Genomic DNA, 25,121 nt, shown 5'->3' with positions numbered 1-25,121 from the left:
TTTTTGTTTCACTGGATATACAACAAACCCCAAATACGTTACTCATGATCACACACACACACACACACACACATGGTAGTTTGAGAGTTCTCCCTTGACCTCACATGCCCATTTGAATACACTCACTCTCACACACACTTGAGAGCCTCAGTTTGTGGACACCGCAGAACCATAAAGCATCTGTAACCAGGATGAAGGGGAACATCAACAAACAGGTTGTGCCTTTGGTGTCTCGTGCTCTACACATCAGTTTCAAACACTGAAACTAAAACCAAGCAGTGCGACGTGTTCCTCTGGCTACATTGATGCTTTCCTGAAAAGACCAGCACAATCCCTCATGAGGATCAGCAGATATGCTGTTCTGTAGGTTATGGACAGTTCTTTAGTCAGTTTAAGTGATTTTAGCGGATGTTACTGTATCAGAATGAGGCTGACACGGTCCTCTCAGCTTCTAATGAGGACATTCCAAGTGTGATTGGTTTCAAAGGAATAGTTCATGCAAAAATGATGAAAATTTTGTCATTATCTACTCGCCCTCGGGTTGTTCAAATATACATATTTTGACTTTTTATGCACAACAACTGTCAAAAGGACCAAAATAATGACTCAAAAGCACCATAAAAGTGATGCATAGTAATACGATAGCTTATTTTGAGGAAAGACTGAAATTTACGTTGCTATCCAATGATAATCTTCACATGTGCCAAAGCTCATTTAAAAAAAATGGTGCAATTTGATGGTCATTGACTCCAAAAGCCACTGGCTCTTGCGTCATAATTAGTGTGCCAGTCGAAATTCCTCGCATCGTATAGATTCAGAAGACTTGGAATATATAGCGACTCCATTCATGATACTTCTATCATGTGTTTTTTGGTGCTTGACAAAAGAGCTGCAATAACAATGAGGCTGTGAGCAAGCAATGACAAATCTTTCATATTAATGCAAACTACTTCTTTAAAATCCACAAACCAAGGCGAGCTCTTAAACTACGTCTGTCACACAACCAAAGAGCACTACAGCGCTTCTCTAAACTCACTCATACATTCGCTAAGTCACACACACACACGAGCAAACAGGCCTCCATATCCCCGGGATGTTTAAGAAGGTGACGTCCACAGCCTGAGGAAGACGTGTGGAGCAGGAAAGGGATTCAGAAGGATGTTTTTCTAACGCTAGCATCTACTGAACCATGAACCCTATGCTTTAATAACCCCGTGAACACGAGGAATAGATAGCGACACACAGTGGACGGTTGTGGGAGAGCATTCCCGAACCATTTCGATGTCCCTTTAATGTCCACTGATTACAGCACGGCTGGCAAGAGAGAGAACGTGTATCTTGATATACTACGACGATAGGGAAAAGAGAATGGGGCAGCTGACTGAGCTTTCGTTTGATTAGTTTTTTTCGGGGTAAAGGGAAAGTGAGGGTGTTGTGGGGCATGTGCGCGATTCGGATCAGAAGATGTCCGGGCAGGAGTCCCAGTTGCCCTGTTCCTTGGCCTCCCAATATCCACCTCTGTAGATGTGCGTGGGCTCTCCTGTCGCCGGGTCGACGTGCCGCTCGAACCACATCGCCCTGTAGTTGTCCGGATGACCGCCTGATCGAACACGGACATACAAAAGCAAACAAACAGTCACTTAATTAAAGAATAGTAGGTACAAGAGGGTACAATTAACTAAACAGAGCCTTTGCAGTCTTTTCTACAGAACAGACGACTAATATGGCTCGGTTCCACCGAGTGGAACGGTTCAGTACAGTACGTAATTTTTGCCACTTCCATTGTCAGAAGTTGTGAATTGTACCCTAATTCCAAACCGTACCGTACTACTTTTTTGGGACCCTTTTGTTGGGGTACCTAGCACAATAGTACCAGTACCAAATGACATTGATCGCTACTTTCTGGCACACCTCATCAAGTGTTGGCAGTGGAAACTCAAGCCAGATAAGGGTTTACCATCCCGAATCATACTGTACTGAACTGAACCGTGCCGCTTAATGTAAAACGAGCCAATAGGCACCATTTCAAATGTAGCCAGGAACTTATGAGACAAACGTTGACTAAACTATCTAATCTAAACTTACACAATTACCTATAATCTCTGATTCAACACATTTCGCACTCTACGTTAACATAACAGGCTGAAAAACAGGAGCTAAGAAAAGCACATGGTCAACAGAAGAAAAAAATAAAAAAGCGAAGAGGGAAACAAATATTGGTAGTTCAGAGGTGGGCGGTATGACCTACATTTTATATCACGGTCCAAGTTATATAGTACAATTTTATATTATAGCAAGTGTAGAACAATGAAGTTGTTTTTTTTTTTGATAGACGTTGCACGCACAAATGTTCTATATATTACATAATGTAGTAATGCTCATTTCTGCACAATCCCATAAATAAACTGTACTTCATTCTGGAGTAAAAATTAAATAAATATAAAAAAATGCATAGAGTATATAAATATACACACTATGTGTATGTGTTTATATTAGTGCTGTCAATATTAACGTGTTAACGCATGCGATTAATTTTTTCAATTTAAAGGTGCCGTAGAACGTCTTTTTAAAAGATGTAATATAACTCTAAAGTGTCCCCTGAATGTGTCTGTGAAGTTTCAGCTCAAAATACCCCATAGATGTTTTTTTTTATTAATTTTTTTAACTGCCTATTTTGGGGCATCATTAAATATGAGCCGATTTAGGTTGCGGCCCCTTTAAATGCTCACGCTCCCCGCCCCCGGAGCTCGCGCTTGCCTTTAACAGCATAAACAAAGTTCAAACAGCTAATATAACCCTCAAAATGGATCTTTACAAAGTGTTTGTCATGCAACATGTCTAATCGCGTAACTACAGTGTTTATTTGGATGTTTGCATTTGATTCTGAATGAGTTTGATAGTGTTCCGTGGCTAAAGCTAACATTACACACTGTTGGAGAGATTTATAGAGAATGAAGTTGTGTTTATGAATTATACAGACTGCAAGTGTTTAATAATGAAAATAATGACAGTCTTGTCTCTGTGAATACAGTAAGAAACGATGGTAACTTTAACCACATTTAACAGTACATTAGCAACATGCTAACGAAACATTTAGAAAGACAATTGAGACTCACCGTACGTCATTTCCATGTACTGAACTCTTGTTATGTAACTATGCCAAATTAAATTCAATTTTTAATTCTAGGGCACCTTTAACGGGTAAGAAATATTTAATGCAATTACATTTTTTTTCTATCATCCTTTAGCTTGCATTACATTATATGATCATGATATCATAAATTCAAGTGCTATTAAACCATTCAAGCGCAATATGACAAAAAAATTAAATAAAAAATTAAATCTGTACTGGTGCACTTCTGTGAATCTCCTGTCTGTGTGACAGTCACACACAAATCGAGCACACAGAAAGCCACTTCACTGCTCGCTGGTCGCACTGAGCTCTCTTTCGCATGTGAATGGACAAAACCACAACATTATGTCAAAACAAGCATTTTGCCGCATATTCTCAATAAGCACAGTCTTAAAATTAGGGTCCCACTTTATATTAAGTGGCCTTAACTACTTACATCAAAAAATAAGTACAATGTACCTATTGGGTTCCTACTGAATTGCAAAACACATTTGCAACTATTGAGGTGGATACGGGTAAGGTTAGGGACCCGTTTGGTGGTATGGGTAGGTTTAAGGGTAAGGGTTAAGGGATGGGTCAACAGTGTAATTATAAATGTAATTACAGAAATTAATTACAGATGTAATTACATGCAGGTGTTTTTAAAATACAATGTAAAAACATGTATGTACACAATAAGTGCAATTGTATCAAATGACTAATTTAAATGTAAGTACATAGTTAAGGCCACTTAATATAAAGTGGGTCCAAAATTAGTTAAATAAAGTTAAATGAACACTAAGGATTGTGAAAAAAATAGGATTCAGATCCACGTCATGTGTGACAGGTCTTAAAGTGACAGCAACCTATTAAACCAGCTACAGTCTGCCATTAATGTTAATCAAAGAACAAAAGAAAAAGGAAATCAATCACTGCTCTTAACTGAATAACTTTTGTAACTTTAATAAAAATAAATACAAATCTTAAATCAATAATCTAAATTATGCAGTTATGAGTATGAAGTGTTTGATAACTTTACGGATATTTTCTACCTGTTCGATCAAATATTTAAAATATATTGTCATTATGTTGTTTTTACATTAATTTGGAGATTAAATGTGAAATTATTACAATATAAAAATAAATTAAAAAATTCAATGTTAGGTGTGATTAATTGCGATTAATTACAGAAAAATGTGCAATTAATTAGTTATTTTTTAATTGATTGACAGCACTAGTTTTATACATACACACACACACACATATATATATATATATATATATTTATATACACATATATACACATATACACACACACACATATATATATATATATATATATATATATATATATATATATATATATATATATATATATATATGTATATATATGTATCTTTATATAATAAATCACAATAAATATAAATTAAAAATAAAATCACAATAAATATTGTGCATATGTTGGAAACGATTTACATAAAGCAAAAAACAAACTGCACAGCTTCATTAAAATAAACTGGCTTATTGCAATGTTTCGACCATCGGGTCTTCGTCAGGCACACCTGGTCGAAACGTTGCAATAATCTATTTTTATAAAGCAGTTATATCAGTATGCGGACATTACGTTTGTTTTTTGCTTCGGTTTGACTTCTTTGTCCCGCACCTGAGCCCTGTTTGGGTTTGAGGAATGTGCACACCTCTCTTGTATTTTAATCTACATGCTCACACTTAAGAATGGCATGAAGTGTCAAAATTAAATGGTTAAACTACAGTTTTCTGATTGATCACACTGCCCAGCTCTATTAGAGGTGTGAGATGGAGGGGCTGCAAGGGTTTGGGGTGGATGTTACTTGCTTTTGACCGGAGCTCCAAAAGGACCCTCCACTAGAGCGAGACAGAGCAGAAAGTGAGACAGTGCTCACAAATTCACAAGTCAAAGTCTGACCACACGACTGCCATTTTATAATGTTGTGTGATAATATGGGTGGCTGTGTAATGTGTTTCATGAGATAATACAGTTTCAGTGTAAACCTTGTAATTGCAACAGTTAAAAGGATCATATGAATATATTAACACAAAATGTAGATCTTGTGTTGTTAAAAAAATAAGACTTAAATCTAATGGTCATGAAGAAATACTTGTAGAGTTAAGAAGAACTAAAGTAAAGAACGAATGTTTTTTTTTTGGTGCCAATTTGACCCTCCTGATATCTGCTTAAAAATTTTAAATAAATGTATGATCTGACCCCTTTAAACATGCAGCGCTTACAACCGTAAACGGTCTGGCTTTGTAACGATCTATGTGAACTGTGTGGTACTTGCTTGAGTACTCCGGTGGATGTGAGCCGTGCAGTGTTTCAGCTGAAGATGGAGGGATGCAGGCAAAGAGAAGAGGAGTGAGAGACAGGTTAGCATGCACCGGAGGAGTGAACTGAAGAAATGAAAGAGTAATGGGGAATGGACTTCAACAATGACACTCTAAAAAATATTGGGTTATTTTTTTTCTACCCAAATCCTGGGTTGAATCTTCTGGGTCATTTTTTTAGGGGGGTTATTTTTCCAGTGTTTGAGTAGTTTTTGTGTAACCCAGATCCTGGGTCAGACATAACCCAGGGGTTGAGTTATTTAATCGCAGGCTTTTTACGACCTCTTCAGGAGAGAGCAGTGAAGCTCCGTCAAATTGGTGAATGCCTTCGGTAAAATACAGTTTTAAGTACATTTTATTTCATCTAAAAATTCCATTATTGTTCTGTATGTCCTTTAATTTTATGCAAAGGGGCGCAATGTGAGTCGCAGTGATTTAAACGCCTGATGCCTTGCATAAAATGTTATGATTTTATTCAAAAAGATACAGAATATAAATACTTAGGATGTTAAAATATTTTCTCAGAGTTGTACACTGATTATTTATGGACAGGTTATGGAGTCGGTCACAGCTTTTTTCAGCTACGAGTGAAACACAGGTGGCGGTCTGAAGTTAGCAGTTCCCCCGCCGAACATGAGCCATCTCCGTGTCGTTATGGTGGAAACTGGTCGATTACACTTGAATTACTTCTACATGTTTAGTTTTTACTTCTAATATTTGTTAGACAAGCTTAAATGTAGGCAACATGTATTAAAACGATATAAAATATGCTATACTATAAAAAAATAATTGAAAATAAAGGAATTATCATGCAAACCATAGGTTGTGTGAAGTTTAAATTCCATAAAGTTGTATATATATATATATATATATATATATATATATATATATATATATATATATATATATATATATATATATATATATATATATATACGCAAGTTTATAATCTATAAATATTCATTCATATATGAAGGGGAAAAAGGTAGTATTACAGTAAAAATGAATCAACTCATTATGCTGGGTTAAATAAACAACCCAATTTGCTAGGTAAATTGAACCCAACATGTGTTCTGTCCTATATTTACTGGGTTGTTTTTAACCCAGTGTTTTTTAGAGTGTAATTTCTGTCTATATAGTGCTGCAATTTATGCATTCACACTGCCCACTAGTGGAAGTTAAATGCATCATGGAACTGATTTGAAATGCTTGTTTAAAGACCTATTATGCCCTTTTACAAAGTCTTGATTTTGTTGTTAGGCTCTACTAGAACAAGTTCATGCCTGAATGTTCAAAAAAATATAATTTTTTCACATTGTTGCAGCTCATCTCATCCAGTAACGCTCTGTTTAGTTCCTGTCTATATAAACCCCCTCTTGATTGGTCAACCACTTTGAGTGCGATTGGGAAATGTCACGCCCCTTACCATAACCGCAAGTTTCAACACACTACTAACTAACTCAACCAGGCCTCACTCCTTTTTTTTGTGTATGCCTTGGACGGGAATGATTTAAGTGAGTAATATTGTGACAAATTCGTTCCAGGAAGAAAACTCAAGACTACAATGGAGGCGTTTCAGAGAGTTTAGACACAGTGTTACTGATATAGAGAATAATTCCTTTTGGTTTGATTTTGTGCTTTGTAACTTTTCAGACTTTTTTAATGAGCCTCACACTAAAGAAAGATGAACATGCCAAAAAGCATAATAGGTCCTCTTTAAATATGCATGACGCAAGGAGAATTCAAATAAAAGTAATCAAACTAAGTGTGAAAACAGCCTAAAACAGACTAAATGGTTTGTGTTGATTCTGCTACTTGCTTGAGAGTGAAAGATCGGAGGAAGTTTCATCCGTGTCAGCTGATGGAGGGATAGACAGATGGAAAAATGAAGATGATTGGATGATAAACGTGAGAAACAGTGATTAGGGAGAGGGGTGGGATGGTACTTGCTTTTGTAAGTGGTCTCAGAGGGCTCACTGGCAATCTCGACTTCTTCAGCTGATCAGAGTTGAGAGACGAGCAGCCAAAAATTAAAAGTGGGGATGCAAATTAAGACAAAAACAAAAGAAAGAATACAATGAGTGAATGGCATAATGGAGGCGTGGAAAGTGCTCCTATTAAAGGGATAGTTCACCAAAAATAAAAATCCTGTCATCATTTACTCACCCTTGTAGATCCATACCTCATATGACTTTTTCTTTTATACGTGGTACATAGAGTGAAGTTTTACAGAAAAAAAAGTGTTACAAAACTAGTTTACTGGTCATTTTTCATGAAATAAAAAATGGTTAATTACAATAAAATAGTCGTTAACTGAAATTTTATTTTAGCTAAATTTCATTTAGTTTAATTCAAAGCACAAAATTTACTAAAATTAACCAATTTAACTTTCTAAAATGGAAAATAAAGATAAAAATTAATTTTAAATAATATATAAAATAGTGTATTACTGCTACTAAAATAACACTGTTTGGAGCTCAACAGCCCGAGTCCCTTTCTTTGATTATATGGAAAAGCTCTACGGAAGAAAAAACAAAGTCATACGGATTTGGAACAAGATGACAAAATGCTCATTTTTAGGTGAACTACTACTTTAATAATATGCAAATAAGCACTACTACAGTGTGTGTTTGTGAGATTTGAGAAAATTCAGAAGACGACAATTAAAAAGAGAAAAGGTAAAGGGAAAACGAAGTAGAACAGGAGTACTTGCTTTTTAGAGGCGAGTCAGTTATGGAGTCCTCAATGAGAGCTTGAGGGAAAGACAGAGACAGTGAACACACGGGAGTGAACGAGAGACGCCGAGAAGGCGGAAGAAAGGAGGAGAGACGTGTAGAAGGACAAATAAAAGGTCACTTTACCCCCGTCTGCTGGCTCCTTACCCTCTTCTGTAGGGCTGGAGGTGCGGTTGGCCTCTCGCTCTCTTTCTCGGCGGGCGGTGCGCTGCTTCTCCTCCAGTCTTTGTTTCTCAGCGTTGGCCTCCTCCCAGCGGCCCTGCTCCATCAGACGCTGGTCCGGCCGCCTTCTGCTGTCCGTGGGAGCAATGCCCTCCTCTGGCTCGTTCAATGTCAACGCCAGTGTTGAGAAGTAGTACATGTTTTCAGCTCCATCACTGTATATGCACAGTACAGAGAGAGGGCAGAAAAATGATGGAGGAGAATCACAACTCGATGTTTCAAAAAGCATCCACTAAATACTAAGCCAAGGCTACAACTACTCAAATATTAATAAGGGAATGGTGACATTACTTCGTAACCTTCATTAGAATTCCAGTCATGTATTCTAATTAATATTCATTAATTAAAGAAGTATTCCATGATCAAAACAATTTAAGCAGCTGACAGCAAGTAATAGCATTTGTGGCGTAATTCTGATGTATTGACTTATGCCTTGTTTTCTTTAAAAAAAGAAAAAGAAAAGCAAAACCGAGGTTAGAGTGAGACATTTACAATGAAAAAGTGAATGAGGGCCAATTTTTTGAGGATTTGTGAAGCAGAAAAGTGAAGCTTATAATTTTATAAAATCACTTAAATAATCAGGCATGTGATCAAACAATAAATTTTTCCCCCAGAATTCAACTATACAATAATAATAATAAAATCAATTCAATAATTTATTCACAATATTTTTCACTAAAAATTTACTAGTGATATTTTACTACTGCAATAGTATTGTATTGTAAAATAAAAACAGTATTTAATATTATTATTTTTCACTATTTCAATAGTATTACAGTATTTCAATAATAATAACAACAACAGCAATAATTGTTTTTTTTGTTTTGTTTGAATGAATGATTCAATGACACTCATAAAGATTGTCAAACAATCAGTGTTTTGAATGAATCTCCTGAATGCTTTAATGACAAATACATTTTTGTAACAGTCACTTGTCGCCACCTACTGGTGTAACGACTGAAGAATTCTTCTGTTTAAGGGTTAGTTCACCCAAAAATGAAAATTATGTCATTAATGACTCACCCTCATGTCGTTCCAAACCTGTAAGACCTTTGTTTATCTTCGGAACACAGTTTAAGATATTTTAGATTCAGTCCGAGAGCTTTCTGTCCCTCCATTGAAAATGTATGTACGGTAGACTGTCCATGTCCAGAAAGGTAATAAAAACATCATCAAAGTAGTCCATGTGACATCAGAGGGTCAGTTAGAATTTGTTGAAGCATCGAAAATACATTTTGGTCCAAAAATAACAATTCAATGGAAAGGATTCCGGAAAAGAATACAATGCTGAATAAAGTCGTAGTTCGTTATTTTTGGACCAAAATGTATTTTCGATGCTTCAACAAATTCTAACTGACCCTCTGATGTCACATGGACTACTTTGATGATGTTTTTATTACCTTTCTGGACATGGACAGTCTACCGTACATACATTTTCAATGGAGGGACAGAAAGCTCTCGGACTAAATCTAAAATATCTTAAACTGTGTTCCGAAGATGACAGAGGTCTTAAGGGTTTGGAACGACATGAGGCTGAGTCATTAATGACATAATTTTCATTTTTGGGTGAACTAACCCTTTAAAATGGGTGCATTAATTAAAAACTTAAATCAGAAGTTTTTTTTTTTTATACATCGTGGCTACACTTTTTGACGTTTATCAATCAACCCCATTAACTTCCATTATTAGTGCCTAACTGTAACCTAGAATATATTTATTTTTTTAAAGAAAATAAGGAACAAATGCTGTTAATTGCGCACCACAGAATATTCTTTTAATTGTACGTGTTTGGGAATATCTTACGGCAGCGGAGTCTTCCTCCACAGCTCTTTGGCTTTGAGCGTCTGATAGACGGTTTTCTGTCGTCCGTCGGCACCGTTCTCCCCCCCTCTGCTGCTCTGCATCACACGAGAGTATTCCATCTTCTCGTCCCACGTCCCAGAGAGAACATAGTGCGCTTTCCCATCTTTATCCGTCACAACCCCCGTAACCTACAGAGTTTGGCATTGCACAAGGAGGAAGTGAAAGCAGACATCAAATAGAGAAGGATGGAACAGGCAAAAAAAAAAAAAAAAAAAAAAAAAAATGAAAATGTTTAGAGGGTGACGAATGAAAGGGAACAAAACTGACGAGTCTGCATGCTGGGAAAAAGAAGTCAGTGGAACAGTTGCTGACTCACCTTTCTGGCCACATCTCTGGAGAAGTAGCTGTACGGGGCGAATTTGAGATGACAGCGGTCGCCTGTTCTGTGGTTCACAACGTCTATTTCTCCTGACTGAATCGAGAGAAAGACACAACTGAGCTGATGTATGAAAAGAAATGCCACACTATAGATATTGCAATTTAATGGCGACATTTGAACATTTAAATGCACAAAAAAAACAGGGTGGCCAGTGGCTGAAAATGATGATTTTATGTACATAATATAAAATGACAGATGTTCCAGAATTTAACAGATTTTTTAAAAAACAACAAATTAAAAAGTACCATTATCTACTGACAAGACCATCAAGTTGATTTTGTAACAGACACACAAATCAGCCTGGCAGTCATTGATGCTGAGAATATGAAAATATATATGCCTAATTAAGTAGACTGTGTTCTCAACCTGATCTATCCAGAGTTTCCCGACAATGATATTGTGCACTGTGGTTGTGACTTTCTTCCAGGTGTAGTGATTGTTACTCTTCTCAAAGATACAATGAATAGAACCTGGAGAAACACACAAGCAATTCAAAATGAGCTCACAAACTCTTGTTTGAAGACAAGCATAAGACATTCAAAGATCCATCTTTTCATATGAACAAAGAATCATCGACTCATAAACCACAGTATTGTAACGTAGTATTGTGTAACACTATTGTGACACTTTGCATGTGTCTGTTAGTGGAACAAGTTCATAGTTAATATGATTAAACTTGAGTCCCAAATGGCCACTATACACTACATGGTTGAGTACATGGTGTATAAGTGCATAGTGTATACATTTTACAAGGTTATTTTGTCATTCATCATCAAAGTCTGTCAGCCCCTCCATATCCGCTTCATAATTAAAACTGTGATAGTTGAGTGCATGAAGCGGCCAACATTCCACACTTCAATTTTTCGAGTTAATTAAGTGAGTCATTTAAAATGTGCTTTTTGGATTTTGGATTTAGTGTGAACACAGGGGTGGGCGATATGATCTTATATCACAATGTAAGTCATTTTATTTTACGATATATTGTTATTTTTTATTTAAATAAGGTAATTATGATATGAACATTTTGATGGCATTGAAATTTCATAATTTGTCTAATTTCAATATCACAAAAAACTAATACTAGCCTGTGATTTTTTTAAACTCTCAAGCTTACTAAAGACAAGTAAACAGTCTGAAAAAATAAGAAAAACTTCTAGCACTGGAAATAAAAAAATACAATAAGTTGTATAAATTAAATGTTCACTGTGCAAATTAGATTAGAAATTTATTCTTATCAAGTCACAAATATGATTCAGTCAGAGTGATTTTCTCTTTGTCTAATGTTGTTTGATTAACATTAATGACACAGACAGAAGCTTATTAGGCTGCTGTCACTTTAAGACCGAATGCACGGATACATACATGCTTTGTTTCTGAACTATTTACGTCCACTTAAGACATAAATGACTGTTTATGAGGATACTTGCAAAGATGAGCTTTTTTTTTTTTTTTTTATATACACATAAGTGTGTGTATTTAACCATTCAAGCCCAAAAAGGAGGCAAAAAGAACTGTGTTCAACACTAGCATGCTCCATGACTCTCAGACAGCACTCAGAAACTGAATTGAGTTCTCTTTCGCTGCTTTATGTGCTTCCACGGATTAAAATCACTTGATTTTAAATGGCAATGCTTAAAAACGCATGCAGATGATAAGCTTTCGTGACATAGTCCAAAATCTCTACTGGTCAAATTTCTACCGATTAATCGAGTCTACTGGTATATCACACACCCCTACGTGAATACACTACTCACACTATTTATACTACAAAAAGTCACTGAATAGTGCAAAATTACATGAACACAGATGCACCTTAAGTGTCCAAAATGCATTTTTTCTCCACTCTACATTACATTTCTAATGTGAGAAAAAATCTTCTCTGTTAAATGAAAGCATGCTACTTTAAAACTTGAACATGGTGATAAGGTCGAAAATAGAATAAATAGTTACCCAGGGGCATAATGGAGAGATATTTGCCCCTGAATTTGCTGGCCAGGGCAATCTCCTGTCTCAGGGTCCAGCCTCGTTCGGAGATTGCATGATGAGCCGCAGCCGGAGGGTGATGGCTAACCTGAGGAGAGAGACAGGACAAAGAACGGGTTAAGTTTCAAACACAATTCGCTTTATTTCAAGAAGCTGGATAAACAAAGGCTGATGTCCCCTCACCTGCTCACAGAGGGACCTGTAGCCGCTCTCCTGGAGACGGTCCAGCTCAAACGTCTCCCCCAGCAGAGGGTTGAAGGGTTTGCCCGTGCGGTGAACCGTAGTGGAGTATGAGGAAACGGTGAAAGCTGCCACGTAGCACATCTGCTCCAGAGAGTTCTGGCACTTGGCCGCCCGGTCCAGCAGTTCGTAATACTCGAGATCCTCTGAGAGACGCTGCAGCATGGACAGGGGCTCGTTGAAGTTCACCTGGGAAAAGAAGGGACGCATTGAAAGCAAAGCCATGAATCTGGGCTGTTTGGGATTTCTCATAAAAACACAGATGAGCGTACAGGCATTGGGATTTTGGAGAGTTCTTTTCCGATACAGTTCTTCATGATGCTCCACAAATTGAGAGAGTAATTCGGTTTATCTGGGATTCGGGTCCGTCTTTTCCTCACAGGCACCACCTCCTGGGACTGCGGAGACTCGGGATTGGATGCCAGAGACTGCTCGTCTAGCTGTGAGAGATGAAAAAAAATGCGTTCAAACATGAACTTCAGACATCAAAGGCTGTTTTCCTCCACCTATTTTTATGCGAATTTTAGGATATTGCATAAAAATGTTGGATGGAAACACCAAGATGCGAATAAATGTATATAAAAAAAAAAAAAACAGGCACTCAATTGAGGTGGATTTTTTAATCTGTTAAGAAGACATGGATAAACTAGGATGGAGACACATTTACAGAATAAATCCCTTGACATGCAACAAAAAACTTTGCCTCAACAGAGGATGTGATTGTATTAGGGCTGTCAATAACAAATATTTCGGTAATTGGTCAATTATTTTGATGACTGATCAAGTAATCAGATTTTTTTTTTGTGGTAATAAAAATAGACCAAACAAGAGCCTGCAGAGGGCGCCAACAACCTGGTGATTGTTGTTACACTGACAGCATGATCAAATCCTTGTTTAAAACTTCCACGAATGTAAATGATAACAATTCATGTGGAGTTGCATTCACTGTGAACGGAGCCGCTCTGAGAGGCACGTAACCTACACGCATGTAATACTAAACCTGCTAGGCATATATTTATTCAAATGAATCACAGTCTTTGTGAATTCACAATAGCACTATGCTCTAGTATGATTTTTAAATGGTTTTAATATATCGTGCAGCCTTAGAAAGTGATCTAAATTCTCGTCTGTGGTATGCGCCACTTCCCTTATTTTGCCGGTTACTCAACATGAGTAAATTGCAAATGAGGATTTTTAAAAATAGACAGCCCTAGATTGGATAACTGGACTAACCAGCGGACCAATTTGCACAGCATCTCAAATGTTGCCAAAGTCTGTCATCAAAATGATTTAGTATAATTACCTGCCAGAACTGTCGCACATGATTGAGTTCCTAAACATCAGGCATCGCCCCCGAACGAAAGATAACATGTTGTGTTTCGTTCATTTATGACATACAAAAAAGGAGCCACAGTGGCTTCCTCAATTGCAGCAACTTTTTTTAATACAGATATTTTTCGCCAATTTCCCAGGAAGTGAAGATTTTGTTCTGTTGAGCACATGGGACGGAAATGGTTGTTTATTCGCAAATGTTTTATGCGATATTCCAATTTTGCGCACAAGTTAAAATCACAACTTTGGATGGAAACAAAGCAACTATGTTTTTTTTTGTTTTTTTTTATCTAGACCGCATATGAAATCAAATTTGGTTCACATACATAAACGCTATAAACATAGCGCCTTACCGATGTCGTCCCGTCGTCCATTCCCAGCTCGCTACTGATTCCGCTGACATTGCTGCCAGATCTCCTGAGAGAAATGGAAATTAGAGAGTATGAGAGAGCCAGAGAATGTGAGAGAGGAGGAAGGGGAAGGGAAGGCAGAGGACACACACTTAGGTCCAGTAACACTTATATGAGAAGTGAGTTAAGAGTCAGAGAGGGATGAGAGTAAACCACAGGAGCGAGGGAGTAAACAAAGACCTGTGATATTTGGGGTCTGCTGGAACAGTGATAAACTCTTGAACGTCCTCGCAAGCATCAAAGAATTCGTTCTCCTCGTCCTCATCACTGGCGTCGCCCTTTGATGCAGCTGAGCCTATGGGACGAAGAAAGCAGGAAGTATAAGATATACAGGTACTCTGTATGTCATATTTAAATGTATAGCTAGAGATATTAGATATAGAAATGGGTGTTAGAGTTCCCAGGATTTCATCTTTCTGGGTGATATATAAAATATTTAATACTGCAATACTTCAAGCATCGCAAAGATTTTTAATCGTCCAATACGTTTCTTAAAGACTAGAAAAAGGCATTTGAAATCAGTTCCAATTGTAAATTATTAAATGTAAAAAAAAAAAAAAAAAAAATTTGATTCAATGATTCATTTGTATCACCCAAAATGTTTCAGTTACAAAATTTTTTAATAAAATATACTACCATATCTTACCAAAAGTTTGGAGTCCATAAGATTATTTTTTAAAGGAATTAATATTTTTATTCCACAAGGATGCACTAAATAAAAAAAATAAAAAAATAAAAAGGTAATTGTGACTTTTTATTGCAATTCTGACTTATAAAGGGATATCTGACTTTTATAATCACACAATTTCGAGTTATAGTCAGAATTGATTGATGCAAAGTCAGAATTGTGATAAAGTCAGAATAATGCGATATAAAGTCAGAATTGTGAGATATAAAAACTAGCAATTACCTTTTTAATTTATCTCACAATTCTGACTTATAAAGTGATATCTGACTTTTATCACACAATTTCAAGTTATAGTCAGAATTGCATGATGCAAAGTCAGAATTGCGATATAAAGTCAGTATTGTGAGATATAAAGTCAGAATAGCGTAATATATAGTCAGAAATGGGAGATATAAAGTCAAAATTGCGACTTTTATTTCACAATTCTGACTTTATAACATGCAATTGCGAGTTTCAATTCAGTTCCTTCAATTTGACCAAATGTGACAATACAGAATTTATAATGTTACAAAAGATTTCTATTTCAAATAAAAGCTGTTGTTTTGAATGTTCTATTCATCAAATAATATTGAAAAAAAATCTGTTTCCACAAAAATAAAAAGTAGCACAGCTATTTTCAACATTGATAATAATAAGAAAAGTTTCTTGAGCATCAAATCATCATAATAGAATGATTTCTGAAGGATCATGTGACACTGAAGACTGGAGTAATAATGCTGAAAATTCAGCTTTGATCACAGGAATAAATTACTTTTTAAATTTTTACAATATATTTGAAATTGTACCATTATGTTGCAATATTACTGTTTTACTGTATTTTTGAATAAATGAATGAATGAATGAATGAATGAATGGAGGAGGCATTAATGTAAAGAAGGCCAAAAAAGCAGCCTTGGTGAGCAGAAGAGATTTCTTTCAGAAAACATCTGACCCCAAACTTCTGAGCAATAGTGTATATTTAGGTAAATGTTGCTGTCACATAGTTCTATATTTGTGCAAATAAATGAAAAAGATGTGTTAATTTACTGAAAACAGTGTGTGTTGTGAGGCAGACTCAAACTGACTTGTGAATCAATCTGACTGATTCATTCAAAAGGATTTGCTCATAAGGGTCATTCGTTTTGGAGTCGGACATCACTAGGTGTCTTCTCATTGTTGTGCGCAACTAGTGAAGACAATGCATTAGAAAGCTGTGTTTATATATTAGTCTATATATTATTTTGTGGTGCCCAATGTTTCTGTGATTCTGTACCTTTGCTGTCTATGGCAGGGTTGCTCTGGGAAGGAGGCAGTACAGTCGCTCCTCTGAAGGCTCTCTCCAGATGGTTGTGTTGTTTGGCGAGCTGCTCCAGTGTTTCCTCCAGTCGGACTCTCTGCTCTCTCTCTGCCTGCAAGGCTTTCTGCCAGCGCTTACTGTGAGCTTGAGCCAATGCCAGGAAGTCCCGGCAGGCCTGGGTATCAGATTGTCAGAGAATCGTTAAGAATACGTTTAACAGAGTGGTTTCTGTGTGCGAAACAGACAACCACAAGTGAATGATGAAGTGAACGGCTTTTTTCCCTAAAGCAAGTATATTGCCTGGCTGTCTTACGTTGATCATGGCATTGGAGGTGATACGGAAGAGCGTGGCGCGCTCTGTCACCTGCCGAATCTTTTCACTTGTCTGTCCTTCCAGCCGAACTCCCTCCAGCTCAGACAAAGACCTGAAAGAAGACATATGAATCAACAAAATGGACAGCAAATAGACACTTTATGTGAGCACAAAGGCCAAATCTGAGTGGGGGAAAAAAATTTTTTCGTTATTTGAAAAAATTAATTAAAGCTGAAATAAAATCACACACATACACATAAACATTATTTATATATATATATATATATATATATATATATATATATATACATACATATATATGAGTGTGTCGATGTATTTGTGAATTATTTCTATATTTAGTAGAGAAACTGGTATAACTGGTAGAGAAAGACAGACTGACCGCTGAAGTGCAGAGCCGTGTTTGGCGATGAGGTCATTGCAGGTGCTCAGATCCTCCACTTTGCTGCCCAAGGTCCGGAGAGTGGACTGCACCTCTGAGTTACGTGAGCCTCCACCCTGTCCTGAGGCAGGAGGAGAGGACTCGTCCCCAGAATCATCTGCAGAGAAAGAAAAAGAGGAACAAGAACTGTAAAACGCTTTCCACCCCAAAAAGTATGAGTGTGCTATTCTCAAATGCTGCTTCCTGTTCCATTCCCAATGTTAGTAGGGGGCGTGACTTACCCGATTCAGCCTGCATGCGGAAAGCTTTGGCTTTGGCCAGCTCCAGTGCTGTGATCCACCGCTGCCGCTCCACTTCTGAGCTGGCCTTCAGGTGATACGTCTGCGTGCCGCCATTAGAGATGACGAAATTGCACGAGTCCTCCACCGCGATATTGGCTGTGGCCAGGTTTATGGTGCCCCGACACGTGTGGCCCATCTCCGCCTGGGTCCTGGAAGAGCAAAAGGGATGGAGATAAGATGAGGTGTTCAAGATGAAACACTTCAGTTGGTCATAGTCATATCCAATTTTAGTTTTAAACATGGTTTACATGACATTCAGATGGCCCCAGGGATGCCAGAATAACACGCAATGTGTTTATACTTGATAATGATAGTCAAAGTCTGGTTCTGCGAGGCTAGAAGAGAATTCATCAGGCGCTCTTTAAACTCTGCAAGCACAAACTTGAACAAAAGCTTCCTGACAGCTGTTTTTCAGCATCTGATGCAATATTCATGAATCAGCACTGAAAGGCAAGCATTCGAGAAATGGCTTCAGCTAGAGTTTCTTTCACTCTTGTGCATTTATGTGACAGAAGATACGTAACTGCTGCTATCGCAGTATCTGATATCAGACTGAAAAAGAGCCCCATGTTTACGAGCTTAGCAAATATTCTGAAAAATTTCTTCTTCAATAATTCTGAGACATGAATTAATCCCACCAGCTTCAAGATGAATAAATCAAAAGAGAAACAACAGTACAATATAAAACTATGTTCTGTAAGTCATCGATTACAAATTCAAAATGATATATATATTTGCATATATATTATGCATATTTGAACCCTTTCCAGCGGTGAAAACTTTTGAACAGGATGAAGATGTCACAATTTTTCTTATTTTGTTTAAATATCATTGTTTTTCATTTAGTACTGCCCTTCGGAACCAACAGAAGATACTTGCATGTTTCCTGGCAGAAAAATTAAGTACAAGTTCAAATTAAGTACCTTTTTTTTGATATTTGAATTCAAAAGTTTTCACCCCCCAGCTCTTAATGCATCATGTTTCCTTCTGGAGCATCAGTGAATGTTTGAACCTTTTTTAATAGTTGTGTTTGAGTCCCTCAATTGCCCTCAGTGTGAAAAGATGAATCTCAAAATCATTCAGTCACTGCTGGAAAGGGTTCAAATATGCAAAAAATGCTTGAAAACTGATGAATCTGCAGGAGCTGGAGGATTTTTCTGAAGAACAGAGCTCAGTTTAACTGCTCAGAACAAACAAGAGACTCATGAACAACCATCACACAACATCAAAACGTCGTAGATCATCAGGTAACCACACACAGTATTGAGAATCAATGGTTCACATACTTATGAATGGGGTCATTTTAATAAATTCAGCTATTGTTTTGTCTTGTGAACTAAATGCAAACATCTTTTATGTAAAATATCTTACTCAGGACTGTACTAAACAAAAAATAACATGTGTTTTGTGTGATCCCTCTTATTTTATGAAAATAATTCTCATTTTCACAGTTTCTGCAAGGGGTTCACATACTTTTTCATGCCACTGTATTACACATTTATTGCAAAATATTCAATAAACTCAATTCATATTCATAATGAGACGAGTTGTTTGAGACTGAAAATATACAAATTAAAGCTAATTCAAAACTTTAATAAATACAATAATCTTATACAAGCAGTGCTTGTCATTAACACCCGCCAATCCGCCAAATGTGCAATTTCAACAGTGGTGTGTAACACAGTCACTCCTACTAGCCACTTTGACGGGTTTAAATTTATATACAATATATTCATTTTTCAACTGTAGTCTTTTAGAAAGACATCTGAAATTATAAACTGTGTGCAATAAAGTGTTGTCAAAAATATTGATTTTGCTATACATATTGATACTGAAATATCTGAAACACTTACAATACTCATTTTCCACAGAATAGATGCACGATACCAGCTGCGCTTTCTCTCTCGCTCATCTCTTCAACAGTGAGTCAACACACAAACTCCCCTCACTCATTTCATTTGAAAAGAATGTGTTAGAGGGCTTGAATTTCGGTGTGGGGTTGCATACTTTTACTCATTCCCAATTTTGTCCTCACATCCAAAGTGTGCGCACATAAAGCCGCCTCTCAGTACTAAATCGAGTTATTTTTCACTGCTTATTGCGCTTAAAAAGTCAAATATACACAGAATGTCAAAATGCCAGTATTGTGCTGTATAAAAGAAGAGGTAATCCTGGTAAACAGCTCATATGTAAACAGCACCAAATATATCACATATAAATAAAGTTTCCATCTTCACTGTAATTTGGCAACACTGATGAATCACCAGTTCTCAGGATTTTCCATACTCGGCAGAAAGAAATGAGACAAGACCAGTTTGGACGATCTATGACATAGCACAAGACCGATGCCAGGCGATTTAACAGCCCAGAGCCTGTAACCTGAAATCTCTAACTCGCCCTCTACATTTCCTGATGAATCTCACACACACACACACACACACACACACACACACACACACACACACACACACACACACACACACACACACAATGAGAGTGATGAGAAACTGTTGATGACCGCCTGCAGGACCAAAGGAAGTGCTGAAATCAAGCCTTAAGTAGAGCGTGTGATCCTCCTGAACAGAGATGACCTGTTAAGACAGTCACGTGACCCAAACTCACTCAGCCAATCAAAATGGTCATGTGGAGATGGAAAAGACAATGTGCACTTGTGCCTTTTATTTACACTGTAATGCTACAGTCAGACTTCCCACATCATTTGACTCATGGATTTCCATGATTTACACAGTTACTGAAGAATTATTTAGTGTGATCACAAAAAACTATTTCTAGCTGAGGAGACATTTCATAAAAATGTATGTTTACTATAGAAATCAGAACCTGACAGTGGAGACAGTGCTTAATACTAAAACATTTTGGTAACAGATTAGGAAGTTTCCACTGTATTTTGTTATTTTGTGCAAATAATTTATATGTAATGCGCTTCTGGATTTATCAGACAAGCATCTGTTATATTAGTCAAGGAAAATATGTATATTCGTTTTGAACAACGGACAAAATTCAGCATTAAATTTGATTCACATGTAACAGATTGTATGATAAACATCTAAATGCAACATTTAGAAAGTGTGCAATGTGCTTTATAACTGCTTAAATGCTCATTTATTTGACACCGTAAGCTTTTGAGATTTATTAATAATTACTACATTAAAAATAAATCAAATTTTATAAGAATTGCATGGTTTTTATTTACATTACTGTTCAAAAAGAGTGCTGATTTGCTGCTAATGAAACATTTCTATTATAATCAATACTGAAAACAGTTGTGCTGCTTCAATTTTTTTGTGCAAACTGTGATACTTTTTTCAGGATTCTTTGATGGATAGAAAACAGCATTTATTTGAAATAGAAATCTTTTGTTACATTATAAATGTCTTTGTCACTTTTAATCAATTTAATGCAGTCTTGCTGAATAAAAGTATTCATTTCTTTCTTTAAAAAAAGTCTGGCCACAAACTGTTGAACAATAGTGCATCCATTCACAAAGAGCCAAAAAAGCCTCATAGTCGTGAAATTGGATGATTCAGTGCCACAAACAGCACTTTTTCAGCTCGATCTGAATGAAGCACTATTGTAAAACAGACCGTTTTTATTTGCTTTGGTGTGGCTTTAACACAGTATTCATTTAATGATATTTACATTTCGTATTCATGCACAAATACAACATAATAAGGAAAGCAAAAATGGCCAAAGGACTGTTGAGACCTTGTAGAGTTATATTTACAGAGTTAGACATCAGGCGATGAGGGGTGGATTTTAAAGAATGTGTTATCCTCTCATCTCAAACTGCTGAACAAACAGTGAGGATCGCACGAGCAAACAGACACACATGCGGGCGCTCCTGCACGCTCTCACATGCGGTATTAATAATTGACAGAGCCCAGTGAGATGAATGCAGCTTCACCAGCACATCAACTCAAATCTAATTACGTAAAATGGTATCATCTTACAGACAGACAAAAGGTCCTGAGGTTTTTTTTGCCTGCTTAGCATCCACAAGTCGCTTCAAAGTCGTATGACTTGAGACATCATTAGTTCAGCACAAACAATATGGGACGGGTTATGTGCATAAGCTTAAAGACCTATTATGCTTTCTTACATTTTCAACTTTCTTTAGTGTGTTGTTGTTTGAGCATGAAAAAGGTCTGAAAAGTTACAAAGTCACTCCAGCGGGAGTTATTCTCTATATCACCGTTTCTGACCTCCATTGTAGTCTCGACTTTTCTTCCGTCACAATATTCCTAATTTAAATAATTCCCGCCCAAGACATACACACAAAAAAAAAAGGAGGCGAGGCCTGGTTGAGTTAGTAAGTAGTGTGTTGAAACTCGCAGCTATGGTAAGGGCCGTGACATTTCTGAAACGCACTCGAAGTGGTCGACCAATCAGAGCACATTGTGCTTTTCAGAAGGAGGGGCTTCATAGAGACCGGAACAAAACGGAGCGTTTACTGACAGACTGGGAAGAAAGGAGCTGCAACAATGTCAAATACGAGAAAAATAATGCATTTTTTGAACATTCGAGCCTCCCAAAAACAATCAAAGCCTCCTCTTTAATAGTTAGAGGTTTCTGTGAGCAATGGCAATGCTTACCATGCCAAGAATATCAAGTAATTTCACTATCTAAATCTTTGCGCCTTATCAGATATTGGTGAAAGGCCAAAGAACACTTGACAGCGTCACAAAGGGTTCATTAGGCCATCAAAAGTTGCTATCAGCCATTGCCAGACATGTTGTCTGACGGAAACGATACCTGATAACTTATTTTTGTCTATAGAGCTTGATAATAAACAACAATAACACATCACAAACTCACCTGTAGTAAGACAGCAAGCCATTGCTCAGGACGAACCATCGCCTTTGGTATCCCTTGATGTAATTAGTCCATTTAAAGAGCCAGCCTTTATAGGTGTCTCCAGGGGCCGGGATGGGCGCTTTGGGCTCCGACATCACGACAGCCCGTGGCTTCACAGTGTCTGACGGGGGTCTGGATGAACACAAAGGGTTAAACGGGTTAGTTGACACATATACTTGTGTGACTCACACCATGGTGGACAAACTCAGACTTTCTTGCCAGGGCAACTGAAATGTTTACATACACACCCAATTTGTTTTGTTCCCCGCCTACACATCATTTTTTGTGCTGCCTAAAGGGTTCACAGCACCCTAAGTTTTGAAACACATCCCAAATCTTGCCAAAATAAAGGCTGAAATGTGTGTTATACTAGCCTAGTAGATATCATGTCAGTTTCGCCTACGTGTCACTCAGTGACCCTACTTAATTTCATTTATAGACACGAATTAAAACAAAACCCCTTAAACAACAGCGTTTATGACCGTCACAAATAAAAACAAACAAATCTCGGGCTAGTTTTAACTTTGTTTAGATAAATGAGGCCTGTATGAAGGAGTCATTCACACACAACTACGAGTTCAAACGACCTTTAAATGACAAGTCTGTTAACACCGCTTTGAAAAACAATACAAACACTCTTGAGGTTTTAATAAAAACCCAGTTTGCTAATACGCATGTGCATAAATGTAAACGTAAAATGACTTTGACGGCTAATTCAGCTAACGGCTAATAAAACTGACGCGCTATCGCGAGACATGAACGCGTACAGTCAAAAAACACGAACATATTCATAAATTAAACACTTACGTGATGATAAATCAACTATGAACCACTCAAATGCGCGTTCATCCTCTAAAAGAGCTGTAATAATGTTAGCGTGTGGGGGAATGTGTGTTAAACTGAAGCTAACTAGCCTGTGCTAACCTTCAAGCTCTGTATAATGACAGATATCCCGTCAATTAAAGCATAACATCAGATGAAACCTCTGGAAAACAGCCGAAAACAACATGACAAGACGGGGAGATGTGAAATGCCCAGTGTTGATGTGATTTAAAGAGTGTTAGTGCAGGCCAGCTCTTACCTGATCTCTCAATGATCCCCTCTGAAGAAGGAAGTCAGTGACATGAGATCACAGGAGTGAGTTACTCACACAACTCGCATAAAAGTCACATTATCGTATCTTTTCCAGTGCGCAGAATACAGATACCGACCTGATTTTGGTCAATACATGTGTAAAAATGATGTGACTTACTCGTTAATGACATTTTAGTTGAAACTGATTTGTTTTTAATGAGTAAATGTGATAAATAGTAGCCTAATAAAGCTGCCAGAGTTACAGTGATTTTACAAGAAGCTGATTGTGGTAAATTAACAATATTCATGCACGAACCTCGAGTGTTTCATTGTTTTTAGCCTATAAAACGGTGGCAACAGTAATATGAAAATACAGATGTTCAATAATAAACACCTAATTACATCTATTATTCATAATAACCGGAATAAACAGCTCTTCCAAGTAATTTAGTTCATTACCAAGCAACATAACACCTTTTTCCCTCTTCAAATAACAGACACTGAGTCATTGCACGAAACAGGTACAATTTAGACTTACACATTTTTAGATTTTTTACCAACATGTATTACTTTTCTGAACACCCCACAACATTAATGACATATTTAACTTTCAGAAAAACATATTTTCCCATCTCAGGCATCAAATCCCTATTATTTTTGGTCATTATTTTAAGTTATGGACACTATGGGAGCTCTCTGAATATTATTATAAAATGTATTTGTGATAAAATCAACATTTTCCTATTAAACAGACGTCCCTCAAACTAATTCAGTAATTGCAAATATAAAAGTTACATAAAATCTCACACTTTTGCTGTACTAAAGCCTGAAATGGGCACTTTTTGTGACAGCAACCTCATCATTTCTGAATAAAGGCTTCAGTATTCTAAAACTTTAAATTACTTTTTCATAAACTTAAAAAAAATAATAATAATAATACAAATGTAGGAGTGACGGGGTTTACTGTGACGGGGTTGATTTTTTCCCCCCAAATTGGCCACTGCTCTAAATCTAGTGAATAAATGGAGAGCACATGGCATGCATGATATTAAGAAATCATGAATAATGTTGAAATAACAAAGATAATTTTCACAAGTAATAGTTTTCTATCTTTAATTGATGTAACGGGGTTGAGTCGTTAAACTTGACCAACACAATTTCACAACATAATTTAGTTATAATTATTAAAGTATAGGTGGTGATTTGCCTGTGTCTGCTCACAATGAAGACATCTATGATGTCACTTCCTATTAATGATGTCACATAAGTATCAGTTCATTATTTCTATAGGGGGAGAATGGATTGAGTAACGGGGTTGAGGGGTTACTGAGGTACGGAAATTAATATAATATTCAATTTTAATGAATAATCATGAATTTACTTAGAAAAAAATCTTTACCAGCAAAAAAGCACAGATGGATATTTATGGGAATGGCAAAATGTATGGCCTTTTTCTCATTTTATTATTCATATCCCAAGTACACTTTCATAGAAGACCTTGAGGGACATGACAA

At 36.8% G+C, this 25,121-nt stretch overlaps 1 protein-coding gene across 28 annotated transcripts; it reads right to left on the bottom strand.

Annotated features, from left to right (window-relative positions):
- Nucleotides 1-23,681, bottom strand: osbp (oxysterol binding protein). 28 transcript variants are annotated; one of them, XM_067402405.1, is made up of 21 exons: nucleotides 23,615-23,681; nucleotides 22,495-22,665; nucleotides 17,599-17,807; nucleotides 17,318-17,474; nucleotides 16,918-17,029; nucleotides 16,581-16,779; nucleotides 14,821-14,935; nucleotides 14,584-14,647; nucleotides 13,171-13,338; nucleotides 12,842-13,087; nucleotides 12,626-12,746; nucleotides 11,042-11,145; nucleotides 10,613-10,708; nucleotides 10,237-10,424; nucleotides 8,338-8,588; nucleotides 8,190-8,228; nucleotides 7,427-7,474; nucleotides 7,296-7,334; nucleotides 5,434-5,472; nucleotides 4,967-4,996; nucleotides 1-1,600 (listed from the first exon to the last, which is right to left on the bottom strand). In XM_067402405.1, the coding sequence occupies exons 2-21, from the start codon at nucleotides 22,626-22,628 to the stop codon at nucleotides 1,458-1,460; spliced, it is 2,502 nt and encodes an 833-aa protein (XP_067258506.1). In that variant the 5' UTR covers nucleotides 22,629-22,665; nucleotides 23,615-23,681; the 3' UTR covers nucleotides 1-1,457. The 28 variants fall into 28 exon arrangements, with proteins under 28 accessions (XP_067258506.1, XP_067258508.1, XP_067258507.1 ...); XM_067402407.1 differs by lacking the exon at nucleotides 23,615-23,681 and adding an exon at nucleotides 23,458-23,581; XM_067402406.1 differs by lacking the exon at nucleotides 23,615-23,681 and adding an exon at nucleotides 23,341-23,362.
- Between the last annotated feature and the right edge of the window lie 1,440 nt (nucleotides 23,682-25,121).

Source organism: Chanodichthys erythropterus, chromosome 12 (assembly GCF_024489055.1).
Source record: "Chanodichthys erythropterus isolate Z2021 chromosome 12, ASM2448905v1, whole genome shotgun sequence".
In the NCBI taxonomy this organism is placed as follows: domain Eukaryota; kingdom Metazoa; phylum Chordata; class Actinopteri; order Cypriniformes; family Xenocyprididae; genus Chanodichthys; species Chanodichthys erythropterus.
This window is presented reverse-complemented; position numbering and strand designations above follow the sequence as displayed.